Source organism: Cibotium barometz, chromosome 15 (genome assembly GCF_041138505.1).
Source record: "Cibotium barometz isolate CiBa-2024 chromosome 15, ASM4113850v1, whole genome shotgun sequence".
Taxonomy (NCBI): domain Eukaryota; kingdom Viridiplantae; phylum Streptophyta; class Polypodiopsida; order Cyatheales; family Cibotiaceae; genus Cibotium; species Cibotium barometz.
In genome coordinates, this window is record NC_141060.1 from 6,488,820 (window position 1) to 6,516,814 (window position 27,995).

Below are 27,995 nucleotides of genomic sequence, written 5' to 3' on the forward strand. Positions count from 1 at the left end.
CAACAGTGGGTTGCTTTTTACTCAACCAAGATATGCATGAACTACCAAGAAAAAAACAATTCCCACTGGTGGATTGCTTGGTATCATAATCACCAGCCCAATCTGAATCGCTGTATGCATAAAGCTGCAAGCTGCCCCCCTGGGATAGAACAAACCAAGATCCAGGGTACCCTTAAGATAACAAAAAATGCGTTTGACTACTTGCCAATGCTTTGTGCCTGGGCTGTGCATGAATTTGCTCAACAAAGACACCCCAAAAGATATGTCTGGCCTCGTGTTACACAAGTAAATGAGGCATCCCACTGCCTAGCTGTAAATGTCGGCCTCAAAAGGCTCTCCAATATCGTGCATAGTAAGCCGTACACCTGGTTCTACCGGAGTAGAAATGGGCTTACATTCATCCATGTGAAACCTTTTTAGCAAACTTTTTATGTACTTAGTTTGCTGCATAACAATACCATCATCTGCATGCATAAACTGTATGCCGAGATAGTAGTGTAAAGGCCCCAAATCTGACATATCAAATTCAGCTTTCAAATCAGCTTTGAAATCTGAAATTTGTGCTTTGCTAGTACCTGTAATGAGCATGTCATCTACATACAAGATGACTATGAGAATATCGGCATCGGTTTTCTTCACATACAATGTGCTTTCAGCTGGACTATTCTCATAACCTTGGCTGGTTAGATGAGCATGTATCTTATCATACCAAGCTCTTGGAGCTTGCTTTAACCCATACAATGCTTTGTGTAACCTGCATACTTTATGTTCCTCACCAAGAACTACAAAACCAATGGGCTGATTTACATATACTTCCTCCTGTAAATCCCCATTTAAGAAGGCAGTTTTGATGTCCAATTGATGCACTTTCCATCCTTTATGTGCAGCCAATGCAATCACTGATCTTATTGTGGTCATTCTCGAAGTAGGAGCAAAAGTCTCTTCATAATCTATTCCCTTTTTCTGGGAGTAGCCTTTAGCCACAAGTCTTGCTTTGTACTTGTCAATAGTACCATCAGACTTTCTTTTGACTTTATACACCCACTTTGTTCCAATGACATGCTTGCCTTTAGGCAATTCCACAAGATCCCATGTATTGTTCTTCATTATAGAAGAAATTTCAGCTTGCATAGCTTGCAACCAATGCTCAGTCTCATGTGCTTCTTCATAAGAAGAAGGCTCTTCTGAATCAAAGAGACCACCCATTGCTAATGCAGACTCCCCATGATGTATATTTAAAGCATGGCTGGAACTAGCCCTTGTTCTACCTGTGAGTGGAGCTTTTGCTTTCTTGCAAAGTTTTCAACAACCATCTTGGCACTGACTTGCCTGTGTCTATGGTTGTTTGCTCTTCCCTGACAAGATCATCCACTTCTTCCATAGAAGGGGGCTGAATGGCTGGCTGTTCCACATGTTCTACATGAGGATTTTCTTGTGTAGGGGCTGGCTGATCTGAATTTTCCCTAATTGCAATGGGTAAAAGTCCATCAAACATGTCCTGTATGCCTGTATCATTGCTTTTATACAAGCTGTACATGGACTGTTCTGAATTTTCAGCAAATACCACATCTCTACTGACAAAAATCCTTCGTGTAGTTGGATTATAAAGACGGTATCCTTTGCTCTCATTGCTGTAGCCCACAAAAATGCATTTAATTGCTTTGTCATCTAGCTTTGTTCGGAGTTGTTCTGGCACATGTGCATATGCCAAACATCCAAATGTACGCATGTAATCCACTGTTGGCTTTCGGCTATACCAAGCCTCAAATGGTGTTATGGTTTTCAAAGCTTTTGTTGGACACCTGTTCAACACATGAGCTGCACACATTATAGCTTCCATCCAAAATTTGTGAGGCAACTTTTGTGCTTTCACCATGCATCTTGCCATCTCCATGAGAGATCAATTTTTCCTTTCACCTACACCATTCTGCTGCGGTGTATAAGGCACAGTACATTGGTGTTTGATGCCCTTTTGAAGCATATAATCCATGAATGCATTTGACATGTATTCTCCACCTCTATCTGAGCGGAGTGTTTGGACTTTACATCCACACATATTTTCAGCCATTGCTACGAAGTGTCGAAAGCATGTAAACACATCTGCTTTCGCTTTCAAGGGGTAAGCCCAAGCAAACCTGGAGTAGTCATCAATGAATGTGACGAAGTAAAGATGCCTCCCTATGGATGGTGTCCGCATTGGACCACATACATCACTATGTATGAGCTGTAATTTATTTTCAGCTCTAACAGCTCCGCTCCATCTTTGGGGAATGGTTTTCGTTGCATCTTTCCCAAAATACACCCCTCACATACATGTCTTGGTGGAGACTCAAGAGGCGGCATATTATCAACCATATGATGCTTCTGCAAAAGCATCAAACTCTGAAAATTTACATGTCCAAAACGAGCATGCCATAGCTCTGCATCATGCATAGCAGGAGTGTGGGCAGCCACTGTATTTGCATCATAAGTGCGCTTGTCATAGCTGTCCAGCTTATACAAGCCTTTGTATCGTGTTCCAGAAGTGACTATTTCATAACCCTTTGATGGGTCTTTTACCAAACACTTCCCGTCTTCAAATTCAACCTTTAAACCTTGGTCGTTTATGGTTGAGACGGAGAGCAGATTTTTCTTTATCCCTGGAATATACAATACATTTTTCATACATAAGCATAAACCAAGTGCTGAAATACATCTTTGCATGAAGTAATGTGGCTCGAAGCACCACTATCAAAATACCATGATGCATTCTGTCTGTCAGATGCAATGCAAGACATATCAGTGTCTGAAGCACTTGGTGTGTCACTAGTGCATGTGACCAAAAAAGTGTACTCTTCCTGGATTACATTAGCTAATTGTTGTGCTTTGTCATCAGAAGAGTCTGCTACTGCATTGCTTGCTTCTTTCCTTTTCTCTTTTGCAATCCGCTTCCTACATTCACTGATGTAGTGTCCAGGCTTATGGCAGTAGTGACATTTGCCCTTCTTTTTGGGCTTGTTTGCATCCCCTTTGTCAGACTTTTCACCACCAGAAGAGGGCTGTCCATGACCAGCCTTGCTAGACTGTTGTCCCCCATGCCTAAAGCTCTTTGCTTTACCCTTATCCTTGGCTGTAAATGCCTTGTCTCCACCACGGTTGCTTGATAAGTTTGCTCTTGTTTGCTCTTCTTGCAAGAGTAAACCCACGAGCTCTTCAAAAGTGACGGGATTAGCACCTCCTCTCATTGAGAGGTTGAGAGAGGTGTGAAAGCCCAAGTAGGAAGGTGGTAAAGAATGAAGAGTGTTGGTGACCATCTGTCTGTCTGGGATAACCTCATCAATGTTGAGCAATTGTTCCTGCAAATCTTTCACTTTGGTGAGATGATCTGCCATGGAGTCACCCTCATCCATAGAAAGAAGATCCAATTGCCTCTTCAAGTAGGCAACTCTTGCCTCGTTGCGTACCTGATACATTGCTTCCAATGTGTCCCATGCAAGCTTCGATGTCTTGCAAGAACGAATGTGCGGAATAATAGTCCTTTTCACTAAAAGGGCTATCAATGACATGGCATGTGCATCTCTAGAGTCCCATCTCTTCTGCTCTTGTGTAGGAGCAGGTTCTAGATCAGGAGCTCTTTGAGCACCTCCCCTTTGAGGCGTGGCTGGCTGTATGGTAAGTGGGCGTGTGTCATCACCACACACGATGCCCCAAAGCCCTTTGGCTAGCAGCAAATTACGGATCATGAAACTCCAGAGGGATTTGTTAGATCCATCCAGCTTATCCTCTTGGGTGAGCACACCAAATACATCTGTAGCATTCTGTGCCATGTCAACAACAAATATCTGAAAGCAAACCAAGCACCAATGTGCACTGCCAGGCAACCAAATGTCCTGTGCAAATGTATGCCTGCAAACCAAAGCAAGTGTAAACCTGCACCAAATTGTCCAATTACACACAATGTGTATACATACGCGACAAATCGCAGCTGTAATGCCCAATTACATGCTCCAATCTGAAAATCCCCAATTTTTATGCACTCCAATCGCTTCAATGTGCATCTAATTGGCCAATTTTCACAAAAGCCCCAAATTTCTGCAAATGAAAGAGGTTCAATTTGCTGATTTTGACCTCAATTTTGAAAACCCCCAAATTGCAATTTTCAATTTTCCCTCAAATTGAGAAATCCCCCAAATCGCACCTGTAATTTTCCTTTGAATCTGACTTGCATAGAAGTGTGTGCAAAATCTGCATATGACCTGCACAAAAATGGCTGCAAATTTTGTATTTGGGTTTGACCAAAAATGTGTACTAGGAATACCTTGTAGTTGCAGAGTGTAAATGATGTTAGGCGGGAAGCACACAGTTGAGGGGCCTGCAGATGTTGTCGAGGAGGAGCACAGGGACACAGAACTGCATACGGGGCTCAGGTACCACTTGGAGCTGCAGGCGGGTGCATGCACGTGGCAGCCAAGTGGAGGTGTGCAGAGGTTGCTGGAGCTGCAGGTGTCCACGAGAACGCACGCAGCTGGTGAGACAGGCGGATGCCGGCTCCGGGCGATGGCGGACCAGCAGAGGCGCCGGCTGGGAGGGGCGGCGGCGGTACACGTGGAAGGGTAAAGGTAAGGAGATAACAACCTCTACACCTACAATCATTAACATGACTTTGGAAGAGGAACAACGAAGACGTACACGTGCTTTGCATGTGAGGATTACCGGCCTTAAAGACGGGGATAAAGTTGAAGAGGAGGTGAAAGAGCTTATGGTGTTGATGGGGATTGACAGTCCGGCACACGCAAAAGCCTGGAGAGTGGGCAAAAAAAGCGGAGGCAACGGGGAAACATCAAAGGAAAGAGCTCTCATACTTCGCTTCCCCTCTATTGAGGCGAAGAAGGAGTTCTTGAAGAGGCGATCCACTTTAAAGAATACATGCATTTTTCTTGGTGACGATCTTACTCTTTCACAGCTTGCACATATGAAGGAAGTCATGCCAGAGATTAGGGCGGCAAGAGAAAAGGGAAAGATAGCATTTTATAGAAAAGGGAGGGTGGTCATCGTGGAGCCACACTCTACATGACGGTGCGAGACCTATGGGACCAAATTAAAGTTGGCAGCCTGGAACTGCAATGGATCCCTCAAACTTGATGTAGGTGCCTTTGAGGACAGCTTTAGAGATAGAGATATAGTCTTCTACTCGGAGACTCACCAGGCCCCTGGCCAGATGATGCCACAAGTGACAGGATACAGATGGGAGACAGCTTGCAGAGTAGAGACGCGATTGGTACACAGTAGTAGAGGATCGGGGGGGGGGGGGGGGGGTGGCAGTTCTTTTCAGAGAGGAGTTGCAACCGCTTCTACACATCGTTCGGAGAGATGATCAGGCCAGATATATGTGGGTGAGACTGAGGGCCGACACAGGCAGATTCCTGTATATTGCCATATGCTATTTTGCTCCTAGTACATCGACATATGCAGCACCTAGAGGGCAGTCTCCTTTCTCTGTGTTAGATGATGACATATGGGAGTTCTCTAGGGATGGAGACATCATCCTGTTAGGGGACTTTAATGCCCGGACGGAACCGCCAGACACCCTTTTATGATACCTCACAGGAGATGCTGAGAGCGCTGGACACTCTGGATATGGGATTAGACAGACGCTCACAGGATGTGGAGTGCACAGAGTATGGGAGATATTTGGTAGATATGGGGACTACACATGGGTTGGCCATACTTAATGGCTTGCAGAGGTTTCCGTCAGCAGCTGGATTTACTTGCTTTCCACATAGACATGGTGCTAGCACAGTGGATTATGTTATGGCTATGCCGAGCTTTGTTTCATGCATTGAGGACTTCACAGTTGGATCTCGGCCCATTGGGGTAGTAGTGGATCATGCATTGTTGACATTGACCATCTCTTTTCACTTTACCGCCACAGCTCAGAGGACACGAGGGGCAGATCACACTCGATATACTTTTACTTCAGAGACTGATGCTGTCTACAGAGATGGGATTTATAGACGTCTGTACACAGAGGAGCCAGGGAGACCTTTGGAGGAGCTGACCCATATACTGACAGAGACTTTACAGGATGCAGCAAGAGAGGCATATCCACATACTCAGCCTGGACAGAGACAACGTTCTGGGTGTATGCCCCAGAACAGCTGGTATGATGAGGAGTGCAGAGAGACAAGAGCCCCACTGCAGCGGAAGGTTGCTTTGGGAGTCACTACTCACCGACAGTCACGTATTGCCTTCCGGCGCCTTGTGCGAAGGAAGAAGCGGGCCTTCCTTGCTCAGCTAGAGCAGGAATTACCAAGCTATTCTTGAGCCAGGATTCGAGGGAGGCTTGGCGTTTGTTTCATGAGTCCTCCCGTGCTTTGGCCATCACTTCCCATAGACAGTGAGGCTTGGGGTAGTTATGCAGCATCTCTATATACAGTGCCTGGACAGACACCTTTTCTTGACCCGCCAGCACCATGCCCACAGACATGTACTTTCTTTACCGCAGAGATGGTAAGGAAGGCCATTGATAGGATGAAGACTGGGAGAGCATATGATCATGATGGATTGGTCGCTAAGCACTTTATTCATGCGAGAGACATGCTGGCAGAGCTTCTAGCAGTGATGTTCAATCGTGCTGTGTGTGAAGGCTTACCCGAGACTTGGAGTATGTCCACCATTGTGCCTATCTTCAAGTCAGGGGACCCTATGGAGCCACGGAATTATCGCACTATTATGATTGGTCACACACTAGCACGATTGTATGCATCCATTCTTGAGCAGCAGTTGAGTAGATGGGCAGAGAGAGAGGGCATTCGAGCAGAGGGACAGGCAGGGTTCAGGAGAGGTTTCTCTACTCTTGACCACATCTTGACTCTGCGGGCCATTATTGAGGAGGGCAGGTCGCATGGGTGACGAATTTATTGTAGCTTTGTGGACTTCCGCAAAGCATTTGTTGATACAGTGCCCGGAGCCAAATTGATGAGGCGATTACAGGAGATGGGGGTACCTACAGAGCTCATATGGGGGATTACGGCTTTATATAGATCAGTTGTTTGCAGGACAGGTACGCACCCTAGAGGGGGTCTCTACTTTGGTTCACTCCACTATAGGAGTGAAGCAAGGTTGCCCGTTATCTCCTTCATTGTTTGGTATGTATGTGGATGAGGCTTCTGACTACATTGAGAGATTGGGGGACAGAGGAGCCCAGCTAGCAGCAGGTAGTTGGATCCCACTATTGTTATATGCTGATGATAATCTCTGACTCCCCTGAGGGTATGCAGCGTCATCTGGATGCTTTACATGAGTTTGCACATGATAGTGGATTGTTTGTCAACCTTGGCAAAACCAAGGTTATGGTGTTTAACACCACGCTACAGTGGGTTAGGCGATCAGCTCCCACATTTCCATATGGGCAGGAGATTGTGGAGTATACAGATGCATATACATATCTTGAGGTAGTATTCAGTGGGCCAGTGTTTTCGATGAGGAGAGCAGCAGAGACTAGATTGACTAGAGCACATGCAGCCCTGGGTGGTTTGGAGAGGATGTGTTCGCGGGTTCAGTTTCAGGAACCTCAAACGAAACTTTGGCTTTTTGACACTCTAGTGACATCAGCTATGCTTTATGGAGTGCAGATATGGGGACCTTCAGTGGGCCATCACAGCGCAGGCGGGTGGAGAGGTATGGAGAGGCCTTTGGCTATGATTGCTAGGATTATTAGAGCCAAGGCCTTGGTACCTCATGAGATTATTCGAGTAGAGCTGGCGGCTGCCCCTATGGTAATTGAGGCTCTTACGAGATCAGTCTCCTATACATACATGGCTTGTGGGATCTCCCCCGAGACAGATATGCACGCCTCGCCCTTGAGTCCTCCCGACAGTTAGCTTTATAGGGAGACACGGCTTGTTGGTATGGACAGATGACATCTTGGTTCCAGGCACATGGTTTTAGCATGGACAGATTGCCTCCCTTCCAGTATTCTCTGGAGGCACCCTCTCTCACTCTCACGCGGACAGAGATTACCAGACTCATCCGTCGGGATTTAGTTCAGCTGGACATTAGGAGGACATGGATACAGCCGACTGAGGAGCTGGGCATGAAGATGGCTTTCTACCGATTGAGCTTGGGTGGTCCAGACGCCCACAACTACGGAGGAGGGCATCCCAGCATAGATGGAGGTTGCAGCGGCAGATTCGGGTTATTAGACATGCGGGACACCCAGTCAGGGTGCTGACCATAGAGGATATTGAGGAGATCCGCCAGCGTCCAATGCGGCATATATTATGAGATGGAGGCACCACCACAGTGTACCCCCCCGTCCCACATGATATTGTATCCCCTCACTGTACTCCACTCACCTCCATGGCGTACCCCCCCCCCCCTCACTATATTCACACCCTATAAGGGTTTCTGTTTACCTTCCAGTTCCAGTTTCATTTTCTAGGTGCCAGTAGTATCATCGTTATTTTTCATATAACATTTCATTTCATTTCATCTCTCTCTCTCTCTCTCTCTCTCTCTCTCTCTCACATGTGTTTCCACTTTCCCTTCTTCCGCTGCACATTCTATCATGGTATCATCGCTCCCGGTTCAGCGACTCCTCTGCTTATTGCATGTTAAGATTTATTGTCATTTCTAGGAATTATCTAGGTCGTTCCCTGTTTCCGTTCCCCCTCGTTTCCGTTTCTCCTTTTTCCCGTTCCCGTTCCCCTAGTGATGCTTTCGTTCCGTTTCCGTTCCCGTTCCCGTTCCCGTTCCGTTGCTACTATGGTTTGACACAGTACCACGAGAGAGGCTCTTTCAGCGCCTGCAGTCTCTTGGCATACCAGCAGATATGACATGGGGCATCTATGCATTATATGAGCAGGTTTTTGGGCGAGTCAGATGTCCAAGAGGTATGTCCGAGACTATTGCTAGCACCATTGGTGTGAAGCAAGGATGCCCACTTTCCCCCATGCTATTTGGGTTATACATTGATGAGGTGGTTGACTTCATTACACGGGGAGGCGGAGATGGAGTTGATTTAGCAGGTACCTCAGTACATATTATGCTCTATGCTTATGATATTGTATTAGTGTCTGAGTCCCCAGGTGGTCCACAGCAGCATCTACATGCACTCGATGATTTCTGCACACAGAGGGGTCTTACTGTGAACCTTGGGAAAACCAAGCTTATGGTCTTTCATACATCGAGACAGGGCAGGAGTCAGCTGACATTCACTCTCGCAGGATGCCAGGTGGAGGTGGTGACATCATACGTGTACTTAGGGGTTACCTTCTCTGCAGAGCAGCCACACGCTTTACCATGGGTTCAGCAGCCATAGCTAGATTGACACGGGGATATGCAGCATTGGCTATGCTAGAGAGACAGTGCCACCAGGCGCATTTTCAGGAGCCCCGGACAAAGGGGTGGCTATTTGACGCATTAGTCACACCGGCATTGATGTATGGAGCAGCAGGATGGGCGCCAGGCCTTGCTACCCATTGGTGGACACAGATAGAGAGACCACAGGCCCTCATGATGGCACGCATGATACGCAGCAAAACGTCAGTACCTCATGACATTATCCGAGCAGAGTTTGCTGCGCCTCCTATGATGGTAGAGGCCATATTTCAGACTATATGCCTGCTAGACAGATTCAGAGAGATGCCACAGGACAGATTATCATACAGAGCTTTTCACGCATCTAGACAGTTGGCTGAGGCAGGAGACAGAGGATCATGGTATGCACAGGTCACACATTGGTTCTCACAGCATGGCCTAGACATGGATCATCTACCACCATTCCAGTATGACAGGGATGCACCACATATCCGTCTCTCTCATAGTGAGAGGAACATAGTATTGAGACAGGATCTATGGCAGCTCTATACACGAGAGACATGGATATCGCCTACACAGCCTCTTCCACCGAAGATGCTATACTACAGAGATCACTTCATGAGTATCACTGATGATGGATTTATAGAGAGGCCTAGATACATGGAGGGATTTTTACCACACGGCTCCCGAGTGGCTATTGGTCAGCTCAGAGTTTCATCACACCGATTGGAGATTGAGACTGGCAGAGCAGCACGGATCCCCCGAGAGGAGAGGGTATGCAAATTGTGCAGAGAGGAGGTGGAGAGTGAGGAGCATTATGTATGCAGATGCAGAGCATATACAGCCATCAAAGAGAGATATCCCATTTTATTCAGAGAGCCACATTCCCTACGCCAGATCTTTGAGACAGCAGACCAGCGCATACTAGGGAGATACATTCTAGACATACAGCGCCACAGAGAGACATTATTACAGGCTCAGACAGCTCCAGAGGGGGGGTGACAGACACAGATTACTACATTTTTTCAGAGATCCATACCCCTCCCAGCCCCTACACGGCAGGGAATTACTCTCCAGAGAGCAGAGACACTTAGAGCCCGCAGGAGACAGAGGACACCTGGCTTTCGGACACCACGCCTATACCAGAGAGAGATGACAGAGATCAGAGCTCAGTTTCACAGAGAGGGTGCGGAGCGACTGGCTCGCTTCAGAGCACACCCAGGCATGTTCTTCAGGGAGCTGTGGACACCCCCTTCACTGATGTATACCATTTTATACCCCCAGTATGGTACAGGATGGAGCTAGCTAGGTTGCATATCATGATTGTATACTCCATGCATATAGCTTTGCATTCTCCTAGTAATAGAGCTCCATCCCCTGCACACCCAGATTCAGCTTTTTTTATTCAGTACTTTTTCATTTTGTTGGGATGACAGAGGATACCCCATACAGGTACTCCGATTTGTCTCATAGGCCGAGTTCGGTCTTTTGGAAGACGTTAATAAAATCTCTCTCTCTCTCTCTCTCTCTCTCTCTCTCTCTCTCTCTCCATACCCCTCCCAGCCCCTACACGGCAGGGAATTACTCTCCAGAGAGCAGAGACACTTAGAGCCCGCAGGAGACAGAGGACACCTGGCTTTCGGACACCACGCCTATACCAGAGAGAGATGACAGAGATCAGAGCTCAGTTTCACAGAGAGGGTGCGGAGCGACTGGCTCGCTTCAGAGCACACCCAGGCATGTTCTTCAGGGAGCTGTGGACACCCCCTTCACTAATGTATACCATTTTATACCCCCAGTATGGTACAGGATGGAGCTAGCTAGGTTGCATATCATGATTGTATACTCCATGCATATAGCTTTGCATTCTCCTAGTAATAGAGCTCCATCCCCTGCACACCCAGATTCAGCTTTTTTATTCAGTACTTTTTCATTTTGTTGGGATGACAGAGGATAACCCCATACAGGTACTCCGATTTGTCTCATAGGCCGAGTTCGGTCTTTTGGAAGACGTTAATAAAATCTTTCTTTCTTTCTTTCTTTCTCTCTCCTCCCGCTGCCTGCCTGCGCTCTACGCTCTCCCCTCCCGCTGCCTGCCTGCGCCCCCCATCTCTCTCTCTCTCTCTCTCTCTCTCTCTCTCTCTCTCTCTCTCTCTCTCTCTCTCTCGCCGCCTGCCCTGCTCGCCCTGCTCGCTTCCGCCGCCTCCCCTGCTCGCCGCCGCCACCCAGCTCGCTTCCGCCTCCCCTGCTCGCCGCCGCCACCCTGCTCGCTTCCCCCGCCTGCTGCCCTGTTCGCTGTACGCCGCACAGGTCTGCTGGCAATGGCCAGTCTATCTATCCGTTAGGCTGAGGGTGTCCGCCCCCCTTTCCCCACCCAATGGCCAGTCTATCTATCCGTTAGGCTGAGGGTGTCCGCCCCCCTTTCCGCCGCACAGGTCTGCTGGCAATGGCCAGTCTATCTATCCGTTAGGCTGAGGGTGACCGCCCCTCTTTCCCAACCCACCCTTGCTCAGGCCCCCAAGGCAGCAGCATAACTCTCTCTCTCTCACTTCTTCCATGGCTTCCCCCTTGCGCAACCCGACGAAGGCGACCTTTATGGTCACAAACAAGAGGATAACAAATGTGGAAAAGGAAATGAAGGAATGGAAGGCAGAGATGGAGGGATGGTGGAAGGAGAAAGCAAACTTTCTCCAAATGGTATTCAATGAGGGTAAGCGGTGGAAAGAGGAGAAGGAGGACCTCATAGCGGAAGTCAAAGACCTTCACGGGGAAGTCAACACGCTCAAAGGCGTAATTTCAGCTCTTCAGAGCGAGCTTGCAGAGGCCAAGGCAAATGGTGGACTTGAAGAAGGTGAAATTCAGCCATCCATGATAGAAGAGCTCAAGGTTATCAAGGAACAAGTACGGGCAATTAAGGAAGAAGAGAAGCAACAGGAAGCAAAGACTTCCTCATGGGTGGAAGTCATCACCAAGACGCAAAAGAAGATGGATGAAGCGGAGAAGTGGATAGAGATCGCCAAGAAGGGTAAAGGTAAGGAGATAACAACCCCTACACCTACAATCATTAACATGACTTTGGAAGAGGAACAACGAAGACGTACACGTGCTTTGCATGTGAGGATTACCGGCCTTAAAGACGGGGATAAAGTTGAAGAGGAGGTGAAAGAGCTTATGGTGTTGATGGGGATTGACAATCCGACACACGCAAAAGCCTGGAGAGTGGGCAAAAAAAACGGAGGCAACGGGGAAACATCAAAGGAAAGAGCTCTCATACTTCGCTTCCCTTCTATTGAGGCGAAGAAGGAGTTCTTGAAGAGACGACCCACTTTAAAGAATACAGGCATTTTTCTTGGTGATGATCTTACTCTTTCACAGCTTGCACATATGAAGGAAGTCATGCCAGAGATTAGAGCAGCAAGAGAAAAGGGTAAGATAGCATTTTATAGAGAAGGGAGGGTGGTCATCGTGGAGCGACGCTCTACATGACGGTGCGAGACCTATGGGACCAAATTAAAGCTGGCAGCCTGGAACTGCAATGGATCTCTCAGACTTGATGTAGGTGCCTTTGAGGACAGCTTTAGAGATAGAGATATAGTCTTCTACTCGGAGACTCACCAGGCCCCTGGTCAGATGATGCCACAGGTGACAGGATACAGATGGGAGACAGCTTGCAAAGTAGGGACGAGATCGGTACACAGTAGTAGAGGATCAGGAGAAGTGGCAGTTCTTTTCAGGGAGGAGCTGCAACCGCTTCTACACATAGTTCGGAGAGATGATCAGGCCAGATATATGTGGGTGAGACTGAGGGCCGACACAGGCAGATTCCTGTATATTGCCATATGCTATTTTGCTCCTAGTACATCGACATATGCAGCACCTAGAGGGCAGTCTCCTTTCTCTGTGCTAGATGATGACATATGGGAGTTCTCTAGGGATGGAGACATCATCCTGTTAGGGGACTTTAATGCCCGGACGGGCAACCGCCAGACAGCCTTTTATGATACCTCGGAGGAGATGCTGAGAGAGCTGGACACTCTGGATATGGGATTAGACAGACGCTCACAGGATGTGGAGTGCACAGAGTATGGGAGATATTTGGTAGATATGGGGACTGCACATGGGTTGGCCATACTTAATGGCTTGCAGAGGTTTCCGTCAACAGCTGGATTTACTTGCTTTCCACATAGACATGGTGCTAGCACAGTGGATTATGTTATGGCTATGCCCAGCTTTGTTTCATGCATTGAGGACTTCACAGTTGGATCTCGGCCCATTGGGGTAGTAGTGGATCATGCATTGTTGACATTGACTATCTCTTTTCACTTTACCACAGCTCAGAGGACACGAGGGGCAGATCACACTCGATATACTTTTACCTCAGAGACTGATGCTGTCTACACAGATGGGATTTATAGACGTCTGTACACAGAGGAGCCAGGGAGACCTTTGGAGGAGTTGACCCATATACTGACAGAGACTTTACATGATGCAGCGAGAGAGGCATATCCACATACTCAGCCTGGACAGAGACAGCGTTCTAGATGTATGCCCCAGAACAGTTGGTATGATGAGGAGTGCAGAGAGACCAGAGCCCGACTGCAGCGGGAGGTTGCTTTGGGAGTCACTACTCACCGACAGTCACGTATTGCCTTCCGACGCCTTGTGCGAAGGAAGAAGCGGGCCTTCCTTGCTCAGCTAGAGCAGGAATTATACCAGCTGTTCTTGAGCCAGGATTCGAGGGAGGCTTGGCGTCTGTTTCATGAGTCCTCCCCTGCTTTGGCCATCACTTCTACAGAGGTCTGGGGTAGTTATCCAGCATCTCTATATACAGTTCCTGGACAGACACCTTTTCCTGACCCGCCAGCACCATGCCCACAGACATGTACTTTCTTTACCGCAGAGATGGTAAGGAAGGCCATTGATAGGATGAAGACTGGGAGAGCATATGATCACGATGGATTGGTTGCTGAGCACTTTATTCATGCGAGAGACATGCTGGCAGAGCTTCTAGCAGTGATGTTCAATCGTGCTATGTGCGAAGGCTTACCCGAGACTTGGAGTAGGTCCACCATCGTGCCTATCTTCAAGTCAGGGGACCCTATGGAGCCAGGTAATTATCGCACTATTATGATTGGTCACACACTAGCACGATTGTATGCATCCATTCTTGAGCAGCAGTTGAGTAGATGGGCAGAGAGAGTTGGCATTCGAGCAGAGGGACAGGCAGGGTTCAGGAGAGGTTTCTCTACTCTTGACCACATCTTGACTCTGCAGGCCATTATTGAGGAGGGCAGGTCGCATGGGCGACGGATTTATTGTAGCTTTGTGGACTTCCGCAAAGCATTTGATACAGTGCCCAGAGCCAGATTGATGAGGCGATTACAGGAGATGGGGGTACCCACAGAGCTCATATGGGGGATTATGGCTTTATACAGATCAGTTGCAGGACAGGTACGCACCCCAGAGGGGGTCTCTACTTTGGTTCACTCCACTATAGGAGTGAAGCAAGGTTGCCCGTTATCTCCTTCACTGTTTGGTATGTATGTGGATGAGGCTTCTGACTACATTGAGAGATTGGGGGACAGAGGAGCCCAGCTAGCAGGTACATGGATCCCACTATTGTTATATGCTGATGATATTGTGTTGATCTCTGACTCTCCTGAGGGTATGCAGCGTCATCTGGATGCTTTACATGAGTTTGCACATGATAGTGGATTGTCTGTCAACCTTGGCAAAACCAAGGTTATGGTGTTTAACACCACGCCACAGTGGGTTAGGCGATCAGCTTCCACATTTACATATGGGCAGGAGATTGTGGAGTATACAGATGCATATACATATCTTGGGGTAGTATTCAGTGGGCCAGTGTTTTCGATGAGGAGAGCAGCAGAGACTAGATTGACTAGAGCACATGCAGCCCTGGGTGGTTTGGAGAGGATGTGTTCGCAGGTTCAGTTTCAGGAACCTCGAACGAAACTCTGGCTTTTTGACACTCTAGTGACATCAGCTATGCTTTATGGAGTGCAGATATGGGGACCTTCAGTGGGCCATCACAGCGCAGGCGGGTGGAGAGGTATGGAGAGGCCTTTGGTATCTATGATTGCTAGGCTTATTAGAGCCAAGGCTGTGGTACCTCATGAGATTATTCGAGCAGAGCTGGCGGCTGCCCCTCTGGTGATTGAGGCTCTTACGAGATCAGTCTCCTACATACATGGCTTGTGGGATCTCCCCCGAGACAGATATGCACGCCTCGCCCTGGAGTCCTCCCGACAGTTGGCTTTACAGGGAGACACGGCTTGTTGGTATGGACAGATGACATCTTGGTTCCAGGCACATGGTTTTAGCATGGACAGATTGCCTCCCTTCCAGTATTCTCTGGAGGCACCCTCTCTCACTCTTACACGGACAGAGATTACCAGACTCATCCGTCAGGATTTAGTTCAGCTGGACATTAGGAGGACATGGATACAGCCGACTGAGGAGCTGGGCACGAAGATGGCTTTCTACAGAGAGCATTTTCTTCAGCTCACAGCAGATGGTTTTGTGATCAGACCCAGTTACATGGATGTACACTTGTCTCATGCAGTACGATGTGCTATTGGTCAGATTCGCACATCCTCACACCAGCTTGAGATTGAGATTGGCCGATATAGAGGTATACCAGCTGAGGCCAGGATATGCCGAGTATGCCATGGGGAGCCAAAGACAGAGCTGCATTATATATGCCATTGTACTGCATACTATGAGATACGTGGTCGTTTCCACTGTTTATTCAGAGAGGGTTTTGGACCACTTTCCAGAGTCATGGGGTACCAGGACCAGAGGTGTTTGGGATTGTTCTTGCTTGAGCTGCGGAGACATAGAGATAGCCTGCTTAGGCGCACAGAGAGCCAGACTCAGAGGCACATTACAGACTTCTTTAGTCCCGCCATCACTGCGCCAGATGGACCACAGCAGCAGCAGGACATGGATACCGCCCACACCAGGGGTACACTGATTGATCGTGCGATTGAGCTTGGGTGGTCCAGACGCCCACGACTACGGAGGAGGGCATCCCAGCATAGACGGAGGTTGCAGCGGCAGATTCGGATTATTCTTGCGAGGCATGCGAGACACCCAGTCAGGGTGCTGACCACAGAGGATATTGAGGAGATCCGCCAGTGTCCGATGCGGCACATATTATGAGATGGAGGTACCTCCATAGTGTACCTTCCAGTTCCAGTTTCATTTTCTAGGTGCCAGTAGTATCATCTTTATTTTTCATTTTCTGGGGTTTTTTATCCAGACATTGTATCAGATCCACCATGATGTAACTTTTGGTCTCATAGGTCATTATGGCCTTTTGAAGACGTTAATATAACATTTCATTTCATTTTCTCTCTCTCTCCCCTTCCTGTGTTTCCACTTTCCCTTCTTCCGCTGCACATTCTATCATTTATTTTGTCCGGGCCTATGTTCTTTGCAGTGTTTGCAAAACAAGGAGGTTGTTTTGCCCTTGAGGTGTGATCCTTTCACATGGATCATTTATTTGTTGCTGATTCTTGGGATCTGATTCTACTTCTAGAACAGTCTTCTGCTATCTGTGATGCTTTTGAGGATTTTGTTACCACTGCAGTTTATATTCCTGCTTCCCTTCCTCATTGTGAGGAGTCTACCTCTGCCTCTCTTTGTGATGCTTCTGAGGATGCGCTTCCCCCTGCCAATTCTGCAAACTTGTTGTTTTGGAGGATGGTTTTTTGGGCCCAGTGGGATGCTTTCGATTTGTGGTTATTGACCGTGCCTGGGGCACAGCGGAACTTCCAGAGCTTTTTGGATTTGGATCAGAATCAAGTTCGGCTTGTACCAGTCCGACGACATCAGTTTTCAGAGGGGGATGTGGAGTCCTTTCATCTTGCGATGCCCACCTCAGTGGCGTGTACTTATCTACAGCATTGGGCAACGCATGGTACTGAGTTTGAGTAGATGGACCCCATCTTTTCTACAGAGTCTTTACATTTTGCGATGCCGACCTTTTCAGAGGATGCTTTTGTACAGCATTTGGCTACTCTTGGTACAGAGTTGGAGCTAATTGACTCTCTTTCTTTTGAGGTTTCCAGTGAGGAGCAGTTTGCTTCTCCCAGGATTGATTATATACAGGATCTGATCTTGGTTGGTTATGAGGTTTTTCATACCTTCTCCAGGCTGGATACACGACATTCGACTTCGGGGAGTGTTCTTACACTTGGGTTTGAACCATTATTTGAAGCAGCACGTCGCACCCTATATGGTTGTTTTCTTCCAAAGGAGCATTGTACCTGGCAGCTTGTTCACTTGCTTTTGTGGCTGAGTTACTGAGGAGATTGCTTGTGGAGCTTTCTTGGTACCTCTTTCTGCAGTCTTACATCTTTGATCGAGGACGGTGTCTCTGGCTTCTTGGAGTTCACTCAGCATCCGGTGTTGAGAGGGGGTGTTAGACATCATCTCCTTCTTGCTAGCTTCCTGTTTGGTGTCCTATTTTAGCCTCTAGGACTGACCATGTTAGTCAGAGGGGCTGGTCACCCCTCACATATATTTTCCCACATTATTCCCCATATTATGGAGTCTTGGGTATTTTCCTTGTCGTGGAGGTTTTTTATCACTAGTCGGCTGCCTACTCATGGACATATATATAGCTTGCTTGCCTCCCTCATTTCTCACTACTTGCTTAGCATTGTTTGCTGTAGTCCCTCACATACGAGGTTTTCTCCCCTCTTGCTCGGAACATGTATTCCTTTGGATGATGATATTGAGAGCAGGTTCTCGCCTGTGTTTCCTCTCCATGTCTCTCTCTCTCACTCTCTCTCCTGTATTTCCACTTTCCCTTCTTCCGCTGCACATTCTATCAGTCTCAACATCCATCTATTATGAGTACTTGCTCAAATGGAAGGGACAGTCTGAGGTCAAGGCCACGTGGGAGGCAGTGTGTAGTGTAAAGAGTTGCTTCCCCTGATTTATTGCTAAGGACATCAATGATCCTTAAGAGGGCAAGTATGTTACATCCTTAGTCCCAAGCAGGGTTAACATGTCTAACTTAAGGTAAGGCTGACCTAGGACTAGGGGTTAGGCATCACGGGAAAATTAGTAGTATTTATGAGGTGTGGGCTAAATAAATATGTTGGTTTATAGGAAGCCTTTTGGAGTCAGTTTGAGGGAAAACTCCTCAGATTTGGACTTGAGGCCCATGAGACTACCCTATGCATACACCGGAGGGGTGTTTGCTAGTGGTATGGGACATCAGGGCTTTGCACGTGGAGCCATGTCTCGGATACTTATAACCTCCAAGCTCCAAGGTGAGCCGGAATGGCTCTATGGTTGGGCGGTGAGCTAGCTGCTAGTGACTATTTGTTTTCATGTGTTTTGCTTAATCGGAAGTGTCGGCTAGTGTAATATGCAGAAGCTTCGGAGAAGGATCGGTACTTCAAAACTCAGAAATCAGCGCTCTTTTCGCGACGGAATTAACGCACAAACTGAGAGGAGATGTGCAGAAAATAGAGAGAGAAGGGGACACAGTATTGGGTCCCAATTACCCTCTGTAGGGCTCCCACCACGGATGGTGTATTTGCTTTATTAGAATGATGTAAATCTGAAAACAAATACAGAAAACTTGACCTTTTCTTGGCTGGAAAATCCTGCCCTTGATCTTCAGAAGGCCACCCCTTTGCTTGGCAATCTCCTTGGCTTGACTGGCCCTTGATTGGCTTGAGCACTTGGTGAAAACTGAGATGAATGATGGGATTATGGCTCTCTTCTATTTATACTACCCTTCAGGGGCAGTCGGCCAGCATAAGGGCAGGCGGCCAGCATCAGTTATGTCCCACAACTGGATATTCAGCATTTAATGCTGAAAATCCCATTAAATGCTGGGAAAATTCCCATAATTCTTGCGCATCACTTCCTAGGTGGCTGGACATCAAGCGCCTGCTTCTTAAGGGCTGGGCACATCTTTTGCCCACAATCCCAAAGCTGGGCAGCCTGTATGGGCTGCCCCATACATGCCCTACAGCCATTTAAAGGCTGTATGCTCCTGAAAATAGCCTTATCTTTGCCCAAGGGCTGTCCCACAGCTTTTCCATGGCTGGTGGGTCCAGCCTGGGCCTTCCTGGCCCTCATGGGGATGGTTTCACACCATTCCCATGCCCATACTAATCTCCGGGGTAGCCCTATGGGCTGGCCCCTTGTCCTAAACATAATCTACTCAGTGATCTGGCATCCGGTACCATACCAGATACACAGAACCACTGACATCATTCTAGAGGGAGACTCACAGCGCGGACTGGCACTGATTCATGTGCAGGACTGGCACTGATTCATGTGCAGGACAGTGCACACCTGACCTTAGACTCACAGCGCGGACTGGCACTGATTCATGTGCAGGACAGTGCACATCTGACCTTAGACTCCTGTGCAGGACAATGCACACCTGACCTCGGACATCTGAGATGGATCCCTGGCTGACTCGTCCCGGACTGGGCTCACATGGGACCAGTTCACCATCCCAGGTCCTACACCTTCTGTACAGAAATGTCTACATGGCATCCAAGTGCGGGATGCACGTGACAGCTAGACAAGGGTCCTACATCCGTGGTGGCAAGACCACCAACAGTCAATGCGGCTACGAGATTCCCTTGTCCGCAAACCAAAGCTATGTAGCCATGTTGAGAAGATTTGGGCATCCTTTTCTTTTCGCCCAAGAGCTGGAGCAGCCACTACAAATGGGAGTCTTCAGGATATTAGCAATTCTCCCCAGACCTCGACAAGGGATAGGCTGGAGACTTTCCGAGAGCTAGATAAAGGCCCAGGTGGAGATAGTGCGGACAGCCCTCGAGGCCATTGAGACCCAAACAGTAGAGTGCCACTACCACGCCCACGCCTCCTTTTGGACCTAAGCAAGTGACTCACAGGGGATTTCTTCATACAGACAGGCCCCCATCACCACAAAGATGGAGTTCAATGACTCTATCAGCCAGAGGACATGGTGACTTTGGAGCCACCTCAAGTCCAAGCCATTGCTTCCGACTTATATAGACAGCTCCTCTCCTCCAACCCGCCGACGACCACACGACAGAGCCGGGCCTGTAAAAAGCGGGTTTTGCAGTACAACTCAGACTGTCATGACAGACTCCTGCCAGCCCTGGACACCCCCTTCACAATTGGATGATCTAAGCAGACTCTTTAGGGTTTACCCCGCAGAAAATGCCCCAGAGAGAACGGACTACCGGTCTCGTTCTTCATGCATCATTGGGACCTTATGAAGACCGGCCTTCAATGAGGTCATTCAGACAAGTTCTCCATCGGACAAGTTAGCCAAGGGTGTGACTATTACGTCTCGATCAGCTAGGGTTAGGTTAACCCAAGGTGAGGGGCTGTGCTAACCCAAGTTAGGGTTAAGGCTTAGCGGGACGGGGGGGGCCTGGAGGGTTCACACGTATGCTAAGGGCGCAGCTAGATGAGGTCTAAATTAGTCGTGGGCTTATAAATAATAGCCAAGGGCTAGTTATAGCTAAAAGCTTATAAATAAATCTTAAGAGCTAATAAATAAAGCAAGAGCCAATAATAGCATAGTTATTGCTATGTAAACGACCTTGGGGGACACTTATGAGTCATTAGAGATATCCACGCGGCAAACAGGAGAGCTGCCAAGGCCGTGCTAGACCTCAGGGCCATGGAGAAGCAAGTGGGTGGCTCGGCCTAGTGGTATGGGACGCTCTTACTTCCTGAATGTTGTGGATATCAATGATTGCGACGGAAAGATTGTCCAAATCCACTAGAAGCAGGAATCCTTCATCAACTACCGAACTTTTTGCTTGTAGGAGATTCTCAATTGAAGGATGTGTGGAATCAAGATAAGGTGTAGACTAGCATTTATTCCTTGGCCGAATTGGAAGTAGTTGATTGTTATCTTTCCACACGTATTCACCTTATGAGAAAGACTCTAGTTGGGAGTGTGCCTATTAGTAATAAAGTCGACTTCTGACAGGAAAGAGAAACTTCTAACCGAAAGGCGTGGAAGATATAAGTATCTACTGGTTATGAGTAACCATTCTTGAACACAATCTCTCGTTCACTTTTGGACTGGGGAGATCTTGTGGTTTGTATATTGTGCCTTGAGTACAAAGGATTTCTGTCACATGAACAATTCACATGCTTGGACACGCGTGAGCCTTGAGGTGGGAGAGTTGATACCCTAAGCATGTTTGGACTTGTCATGGGGGTGATGAGATGCTGGAACTTATTTGCACCAAGCGAGCTAGTTTTTGCCGACAACCAATGCAAGGATGCCATTTGGTATGACAATTGAGTAGTGTCAATTGAGTAGTGTTGTGAATATGTGCTAGAGTTGTTCTGCTAGAACTTGTTGCACTTCATGACCGAGTGTCCTACCGTGACTCTTGGATTAGAGCGTGACTGGAACTGGTATTTCAACGCTTGGATTGGAGTAGTTGGATTACAACAAACCTTTCAACTCTTAGAGAAGAGTTGGATTGTATTGCCAGTAGGCAGTTGGATCTTTGTAGCTGAAGCTATAAGAGGAGTTTTGTCATGTGCACAAAATGTATCTACCAACACACACACGAGACTAGCTTCAAGGCTTGGATGCAGCTTGGAGCTAATTGGCGTGTTGGGCTAGGGATAGTAGACTGACCGGCGGGCACCCAAGTGTGGATGGGCGGGCGCACAAGTGTGGACATGCGATGACCGGCCAAGAGCCTATAAAAGGGTGGCCAAGGTTAGTCACTTGGTCATAGAGTCTCGCAAGTCTCTGCGAAAGCTCTGCAGCCACGAGCCTAGATCTAGTGCAGACGTGCACCTGCTTCATGCAGCTGAGGCCGGCAACAATCTCGAGGCCCGCGAGGATAGCTCCGTGGCGGTATGGGACGTCACAGGGTAGAGATTGGTCGGTGCGTCTTGCTAGTTAGCTCAGCTCGAGGCTCGGTGGGAACAGCCAAGACTTCTGGGTTTTGCCCACGGCTGTCATGGTTGGGTGGTGAGTCACGCCTGCACCCCCTTCACGTTGTTTGGCTTTGTTTTGCAGGTTTCGAGTCGTGTTTCAGGGTTGCTCTACGAGGAGATCCGTGGGGATTTGACAAGTTTCATACTGGTTTAGGTGAGTTTAATTCACCTAGGTAGGTGTGAGCACTTATGGAGTACCATATGCAAATAGTTAAACACTTTAACACTTAAGGATTTATGGGCATACACAATGCACTAACAAAGCTGAAAATAAAATGTTGCAATAGACACAAATACTGGGGCTGAATCAGTGGATGGGGGTTGTGGCCACTAAAATGCGGCTGTACGAGAGTAGGCAGGGAATGCACCGCCAAACCTGCTAGGCCTTTGGGCAATCGGAAAGGTAGTGTCGCTGGGACTCCCGAAATCACTAGCCAGGTGCCCAACCGCAAGGCTCCGGCCATCATGTAATGCCACTGCAGGCATAGATTAGAAGTTTGCGCCTTGATCTTTTGATGCCCTCACCTTACTTCTAACACAATAGGGAGGTGAAATGCACCTTAGCCAATGCACCTTACACACAAACACAGATAAATGTGTTACCTAGCCTCCCATAACTATGAACTTGCCATTTTGTTTCCAAAACTCACAATAATCTTGCCCAAACGTTTCAAACCCTCGATTCCTTCCTTTTTTAGAGCCCACACTTCCCTCCTGAGAGATACCACCATCTCCTCCTGTGTTTTAGAAACAACCATTTAAACAAGAACCTTTGGACTTACAAACATTTCATTATAAGACCAGCCTCAGCAGAAAGCTTGAGTAATGATTTTGTCCAATGGCATGTGATCATTCTCAGAAAAAAAAAAAAGGAAAGGAGAAAGCCACTAAACTATACAAAATATTTGTATTCCATGAAACCAGTTAAAGCAATCTTTGCAATCAAACCAACCCCAAGAATGATTGCAAGGGGATTAACAGAAAATGCTTGTGCACAAAGTAAACACCATTGAAGCAAAAAGTGTAGACGCTTAAATCTTTACAAACTCATGCAAAATGGTATATAACAACAACTACAGCAAAGTCGTGAAGGTTTGAAACATAAAGAGGAATATTTAAGCATGACTCCTTACAAGCATTGTACAAATGAACTTACTGCCCAATTTGGAAGCAATGCAAGCATAGTTGGTGATAAACCACGATATAAACCCCGAAACCCCTCGTCTTTCAAGATTTGCCGCAAAGTCCCTTTGATAATGCCTCCTGCATCAAACAATAGAAAGTTTACCGATGCAAAGCACGTCCATACAAACCACATACAATACTGCCTTGTATGGCATCAAACAGTAGAAAAGCCTCTTAAAAATGGCACTTCAAAACAGAGAAATCAAATAAATAGAAAATGGTAGACATGATTGACATAAAAAAGAAGAGAGAAATAAAAGCACACAGATAAATTGAAAAAAGATATTTTATCTTGTAAAAGTAGCCAAAAGCTTATAAAAACACAAATTCTGTTCTTCACCATAGGATAAATCAAGGTGGTTAAAAGCATGATTGACTACCAAGATTCAGTAGTATCATTTTTAGCTCGAATGGCAAAGTATCAATCATGTTATTCAAAATGATGCACTGATGAGGCACTCAAACAATAGCCATGCACAACAAATTCAAGAGACCCTAATGACAAATGAAGCTGCTGTTGAAAAAAAAGCTTTTGTTTTTTCCTTGTAACAGCAAAAATAGAAAATTAGCTTTTCATTTGTTGTTCTTTTGAGGAGCTCTGCCATCTATAAAGAGCTGATTTGAGAAATGAAGAAGAAGATTAATACTTCTTTCATTAAGCCTCCTTCTGTCTTCTTCATATCGTGTGCTGCTCCTGCTGCTCTCTGATTTTTTCTAACATACGATATCAGAGCGCTTGGTTTTACAGCTATCCTAAAGTTATTAGAAACAGACAAATTATTTGCAACCTCATCAAACAAAACAAAGCTTTTCAATTTATCATCGACGGCAAGCATCGTGCAGAAAGCTGCCAAAGAGAGGGATTTTCAGACAAGGGAGTTAGCAAGCATCCGATTCCAAGCTTAGAGACGGCAATCTCTTTTGGAAAAGACAGGAATCTGATCGACTGACGACCTCGCCTGCAAGCTCCGGCTCCGCCTCCCCCCCCCCCCCCCCCCCCCCCCGCTGCTTCTCACCATCGCGCCCCCCTCTCCCCCCCGCCAGTCCACCGCTTTCTCCTCCGTCCTCTCCCCCGCCTCCTTCATTGCGCCCCTCTTCGCCATCTCTCCCCCGCCTTCTGCCCGCCTTCGCTCCCCCGCCTCCCTCCTCGTTTCCTCCCCCGCCTTCTTTCCCCCCGCCTTCTCTTCCTTCGCCACCTTCCACGCTGCCTTCCCCGCCATCCCCCCCCCGCCGCTTGCTTCCTTCCCCCGTCATCTCTTCCTCCGCCTCTCTAACCCCTTCGCCTCCTCCTCCCCCACCACCTCTCCCCCCTCCGCCTTCTCCTCCGCTGCGCATCTCTTCCCCTCCGCCTTCTCCCTCTCCTCCCTTCCGTCTCGCCCCTCCGCCCACCGCTAGCTCCTCCCCGCCTCAGCTTCCCCCCCCCCTCCCCCCCCGCCCCGCCCCCGCTATCCTATAGCCCTCCGCCCCTCTTTTTTCCTCGCAGGGCTGTGTCCCTCCCGTTGGTGACCCCGGTTTCTGGCCTTTTCCCTCTGGAGGACTCCATGGAAGCCGCTCCGACTAACCCTGCCGATTCCGGTCTCCGTCTGGAGTTCACAGCTGAAGATCTTCAGTTGTTTGTTTCCACAGTTTCCGCTCTTGAGGCCTCCTCCTTGGTCTGCAAGATAGTGGGTAGCCGTCCGATGCGGAGAGAGCTTCGCGACCTTCTGCAAGGCAGCCTTGTTGGCGTGCCCGCCAAGATCGTCAGCGTAGATTTTTTGGGACGTGGCTACTACCAGGTGGATTTCGAGTCCCCACAGGCAGCTCAGATGGTGCTGGCTCGGAGCCCCATTGCCCTCCACTCATCCCGGGCGTTCCTGGCGCGATGGACTCATGGTTTTGACCCCGCTTCTGACCCGCTAGCAGGCGCGACAGGTTTCCCCGTCACTATCTGCTTTCCTAGACTCCGTAGGGAGTACTTGCCCCTCTTGTCATCCATTGGCAAGGCGTTCGGGCAGGTGGTGGAGACGCCTCAGACAGCGGCTTCAGTGATTGCTCGGGCAGCAGGACTCCCGGCCATTCGAGTTGTGGTTCCGTCACCGGAGTCCCTCCCGAAGACGATCCTTCTCCCTTGTCTTTCTGGAGGACATCTGATACAGCGCGTGGAGTATTCGGGCCTCCCCGGCCAGTGTTACACATGCCGGGAGATGGGCCATCTCGCACGCGCCTGTCCCCGCAAGGGGGTTCATCCTTCACGCTATGCCGCCTCTGGACCCCCTGCAGGAGACCCGAGGGGTGGCCATCCACCTCAGAGACCGGACATCCCTGGCTCGCCACAGCAGGCGCCATCATCTGACGAGCAGGCCCCGGCGGAGGATGCCGCACAGACCCAGGAGGCTGGCGGATGGCAGGAGGTTCGCCGGCGGAAACGCCCGGCCCGCAGGGACCGTCGCAGACGCCAGCAGGCAGCACAGGCTGGCGGACAGGTTGGCGGACAGGCGACTCCGGTTGGCGTACAGGCACCTACCTGCACTTATGCTCCAGTCAGGGATAGGCGGCCAGCAGGTCCCACCCCGATGGACGAGGATTCAGACTCAGTGCCCGTTGAGGTCGCTGGTGGAGCCTCCCACGTGGAGACCCCACTCCCGCCTCCCCCCGCGGGGGGCCCCGCCCCCTCCTTGGAGCAGATTCCTGAGGATCCCGGGCCGCACTCTTCGACCCCCGGCTCCCCTTCCCCTCACCCGGAGAGCACTCCTTCCACCCCCCCAGCCCCCCCCCTCCCGCCTCCCCCGGCGGCCCCCCCTACACCTATCCTCTGGCAGATGCCTCTCCATCCTCTCCTCGCTCTCCCCCCTCCTCGCCGCGAGCCCCCATCCCTCCGTCGGCCTCTCCAAGATACTTCGCCAGACCACCCACTACCCCGGGGCAGCGCAGCTGGGTAGGCCAGAGCTCAGTCCAGCGGCTGTTCCACCGCCACTCCGGGCCGGTGGAGATGGCGATCCTTGCTTCGCCCGCCACAGAGTTCACTCCAGCCTCCCCTGGGGGGCCCCCGCGAGTGATGGGGCTACCAGTGGATTACGGTTTTTTCAGGTGCCTCCACCTGGATGCTGGCCCGTTCGAGACACTGGTCGCGCCCTTGCGAGTTTGCGTGGTGTGCCATCCCTCTCGTTCTCCCTCAGTGGTGAGCAGCATGGTGGCTTTCTCCTTTCCTCTCAGTGTTGCCCCAGACACCGCATGGGATTGCAACTCTGTAGAGGAAGTTTTGCGTGATCAGATACTGGAGTTTTCTCACCACTTCAGTGACTTGGGGCTCACGGACCTATTGCAGACCCGATTACACTCAGCCCGCATGAGCTTGTTTGGTATAGGAGACTGGCGGGCGGATCCGGTCCACACCTCAGTTGAGGCGGTGCTTCTGATTCTCCTCCATGCCGCCCCGAGGGTGCAGCCTACCTTTAGATACATATATGCAGAGGATTGGTCTCACGCCTATGCCCTGGACAGGGCGAAGGCGGAGTGGGGCTGGACACAGAGACAGGTCACCCTCTTTTTGGAGAGACTCTGCACCCGGACAAACAGTGATTATTCTCCCTCCAAGCCGGCGCCCAAGACTCACAGAGTGGAGGGCAAATCATCCGGGCCGGCTGAGAGGGGTGAGCCAGTGGAGGCTGCTTCACTTGCCATAGCTCATCCATGAGGATCCTCTCATGGAACATCCAGGGTCTCGGTGGACATCGCTGCTACATTGGTCGGGGCAGACTTCGCCAGGAGATCCAGAGGGCTCTCGTTGGAGGACCCATAGATATCCTTTTCATCCAGGAGCACCACCTTTCTGCCGGGCGTACCCGCACCTGCGGGAAGATCTTGCCAGGCAGGAGTCACACTTTTTGGTCACCGGCATATGGCTCCCAGGGGAACCAGGGTGGAGTATGCATCTCAGTCAGCAAGCAGCTTCTATCAGAGGTTGTGGACTCTGGCATTCTGGTCCAGGGTCGTGCGCAGTGGATCATCCTTCGGGTTGGGGAAGACCGCATTGGCTTCCTCAACTTCTACGCCCCTAATGGGGCGACCGGGAGAGCCGAGTTCTGGAGCACCATTAGGCAGTCCCTCCCCTTGGCAGACCACTGGTGCCTCGGAGGGGATTGCAACATGCTGGAGGATGCAGAGGACAGGATGGGGGGCAGCCAGGAGACCATTCATGGGCCGGAGCTCGCTGCCTGGGAGGAACTAGTGCTACAGGTGAGAGGCCAGGATCCGTGGACTCTCCCGGAGTTTGGCAGGTTGCAGGGGAGTCTATCTTTCTCGCACTCGGATAGACGGGCCACAGGAGTTAACCTTTCCCGCATCGACAGGTTTTACATTGATGAGTGGGCCTGTGATAGAGGTGGCACAGTGGGCATACTTGCAGGCTCCTCGTTTTCAGACCACTTTCCAGTGCTTCTCCAGATCGAGGACCCCACGAGAGGAGAGCAGGGCCAGAGCGTCCGGATTCCAGATTGTCTCATAGAGGAGCCCGAGATTGCGATCAGAGTTGAGCAGGTCTGGCAGGAGCTGCAGTTCAGGAG

At 49.3% G+C, this 27,995-nt stretch overlaps 1 protein-coding gene across 5 annotated transcripts in view; it reads right to left on the reverse strand.

Annotated features, from left to right (window-relative positions):
• Window positions 1-27,995, reverse strand: part of LOC147630901 (nicotinamide adenine dinucleotide transporter 1, chloroplastic-like) — a 117,810-nt gene that overhangs the window by 76,239 nt on the left and 13,576 nt on the right. For all 5 annotated transcript variants that reach the window (XM_086809275.1, XM_086809273.1, XM_086809276.1 and 2 more), the window contains one exon: window positions 23,426-23,532. In XM_086809275.1, the coding sequence (XP_086665401.1) occupies window positions 23,426-23,532 (107 nt within the window). The remainder of the gene's footprint in view (window positions 1-23,425; window positions 23,533-27,995) is intronic.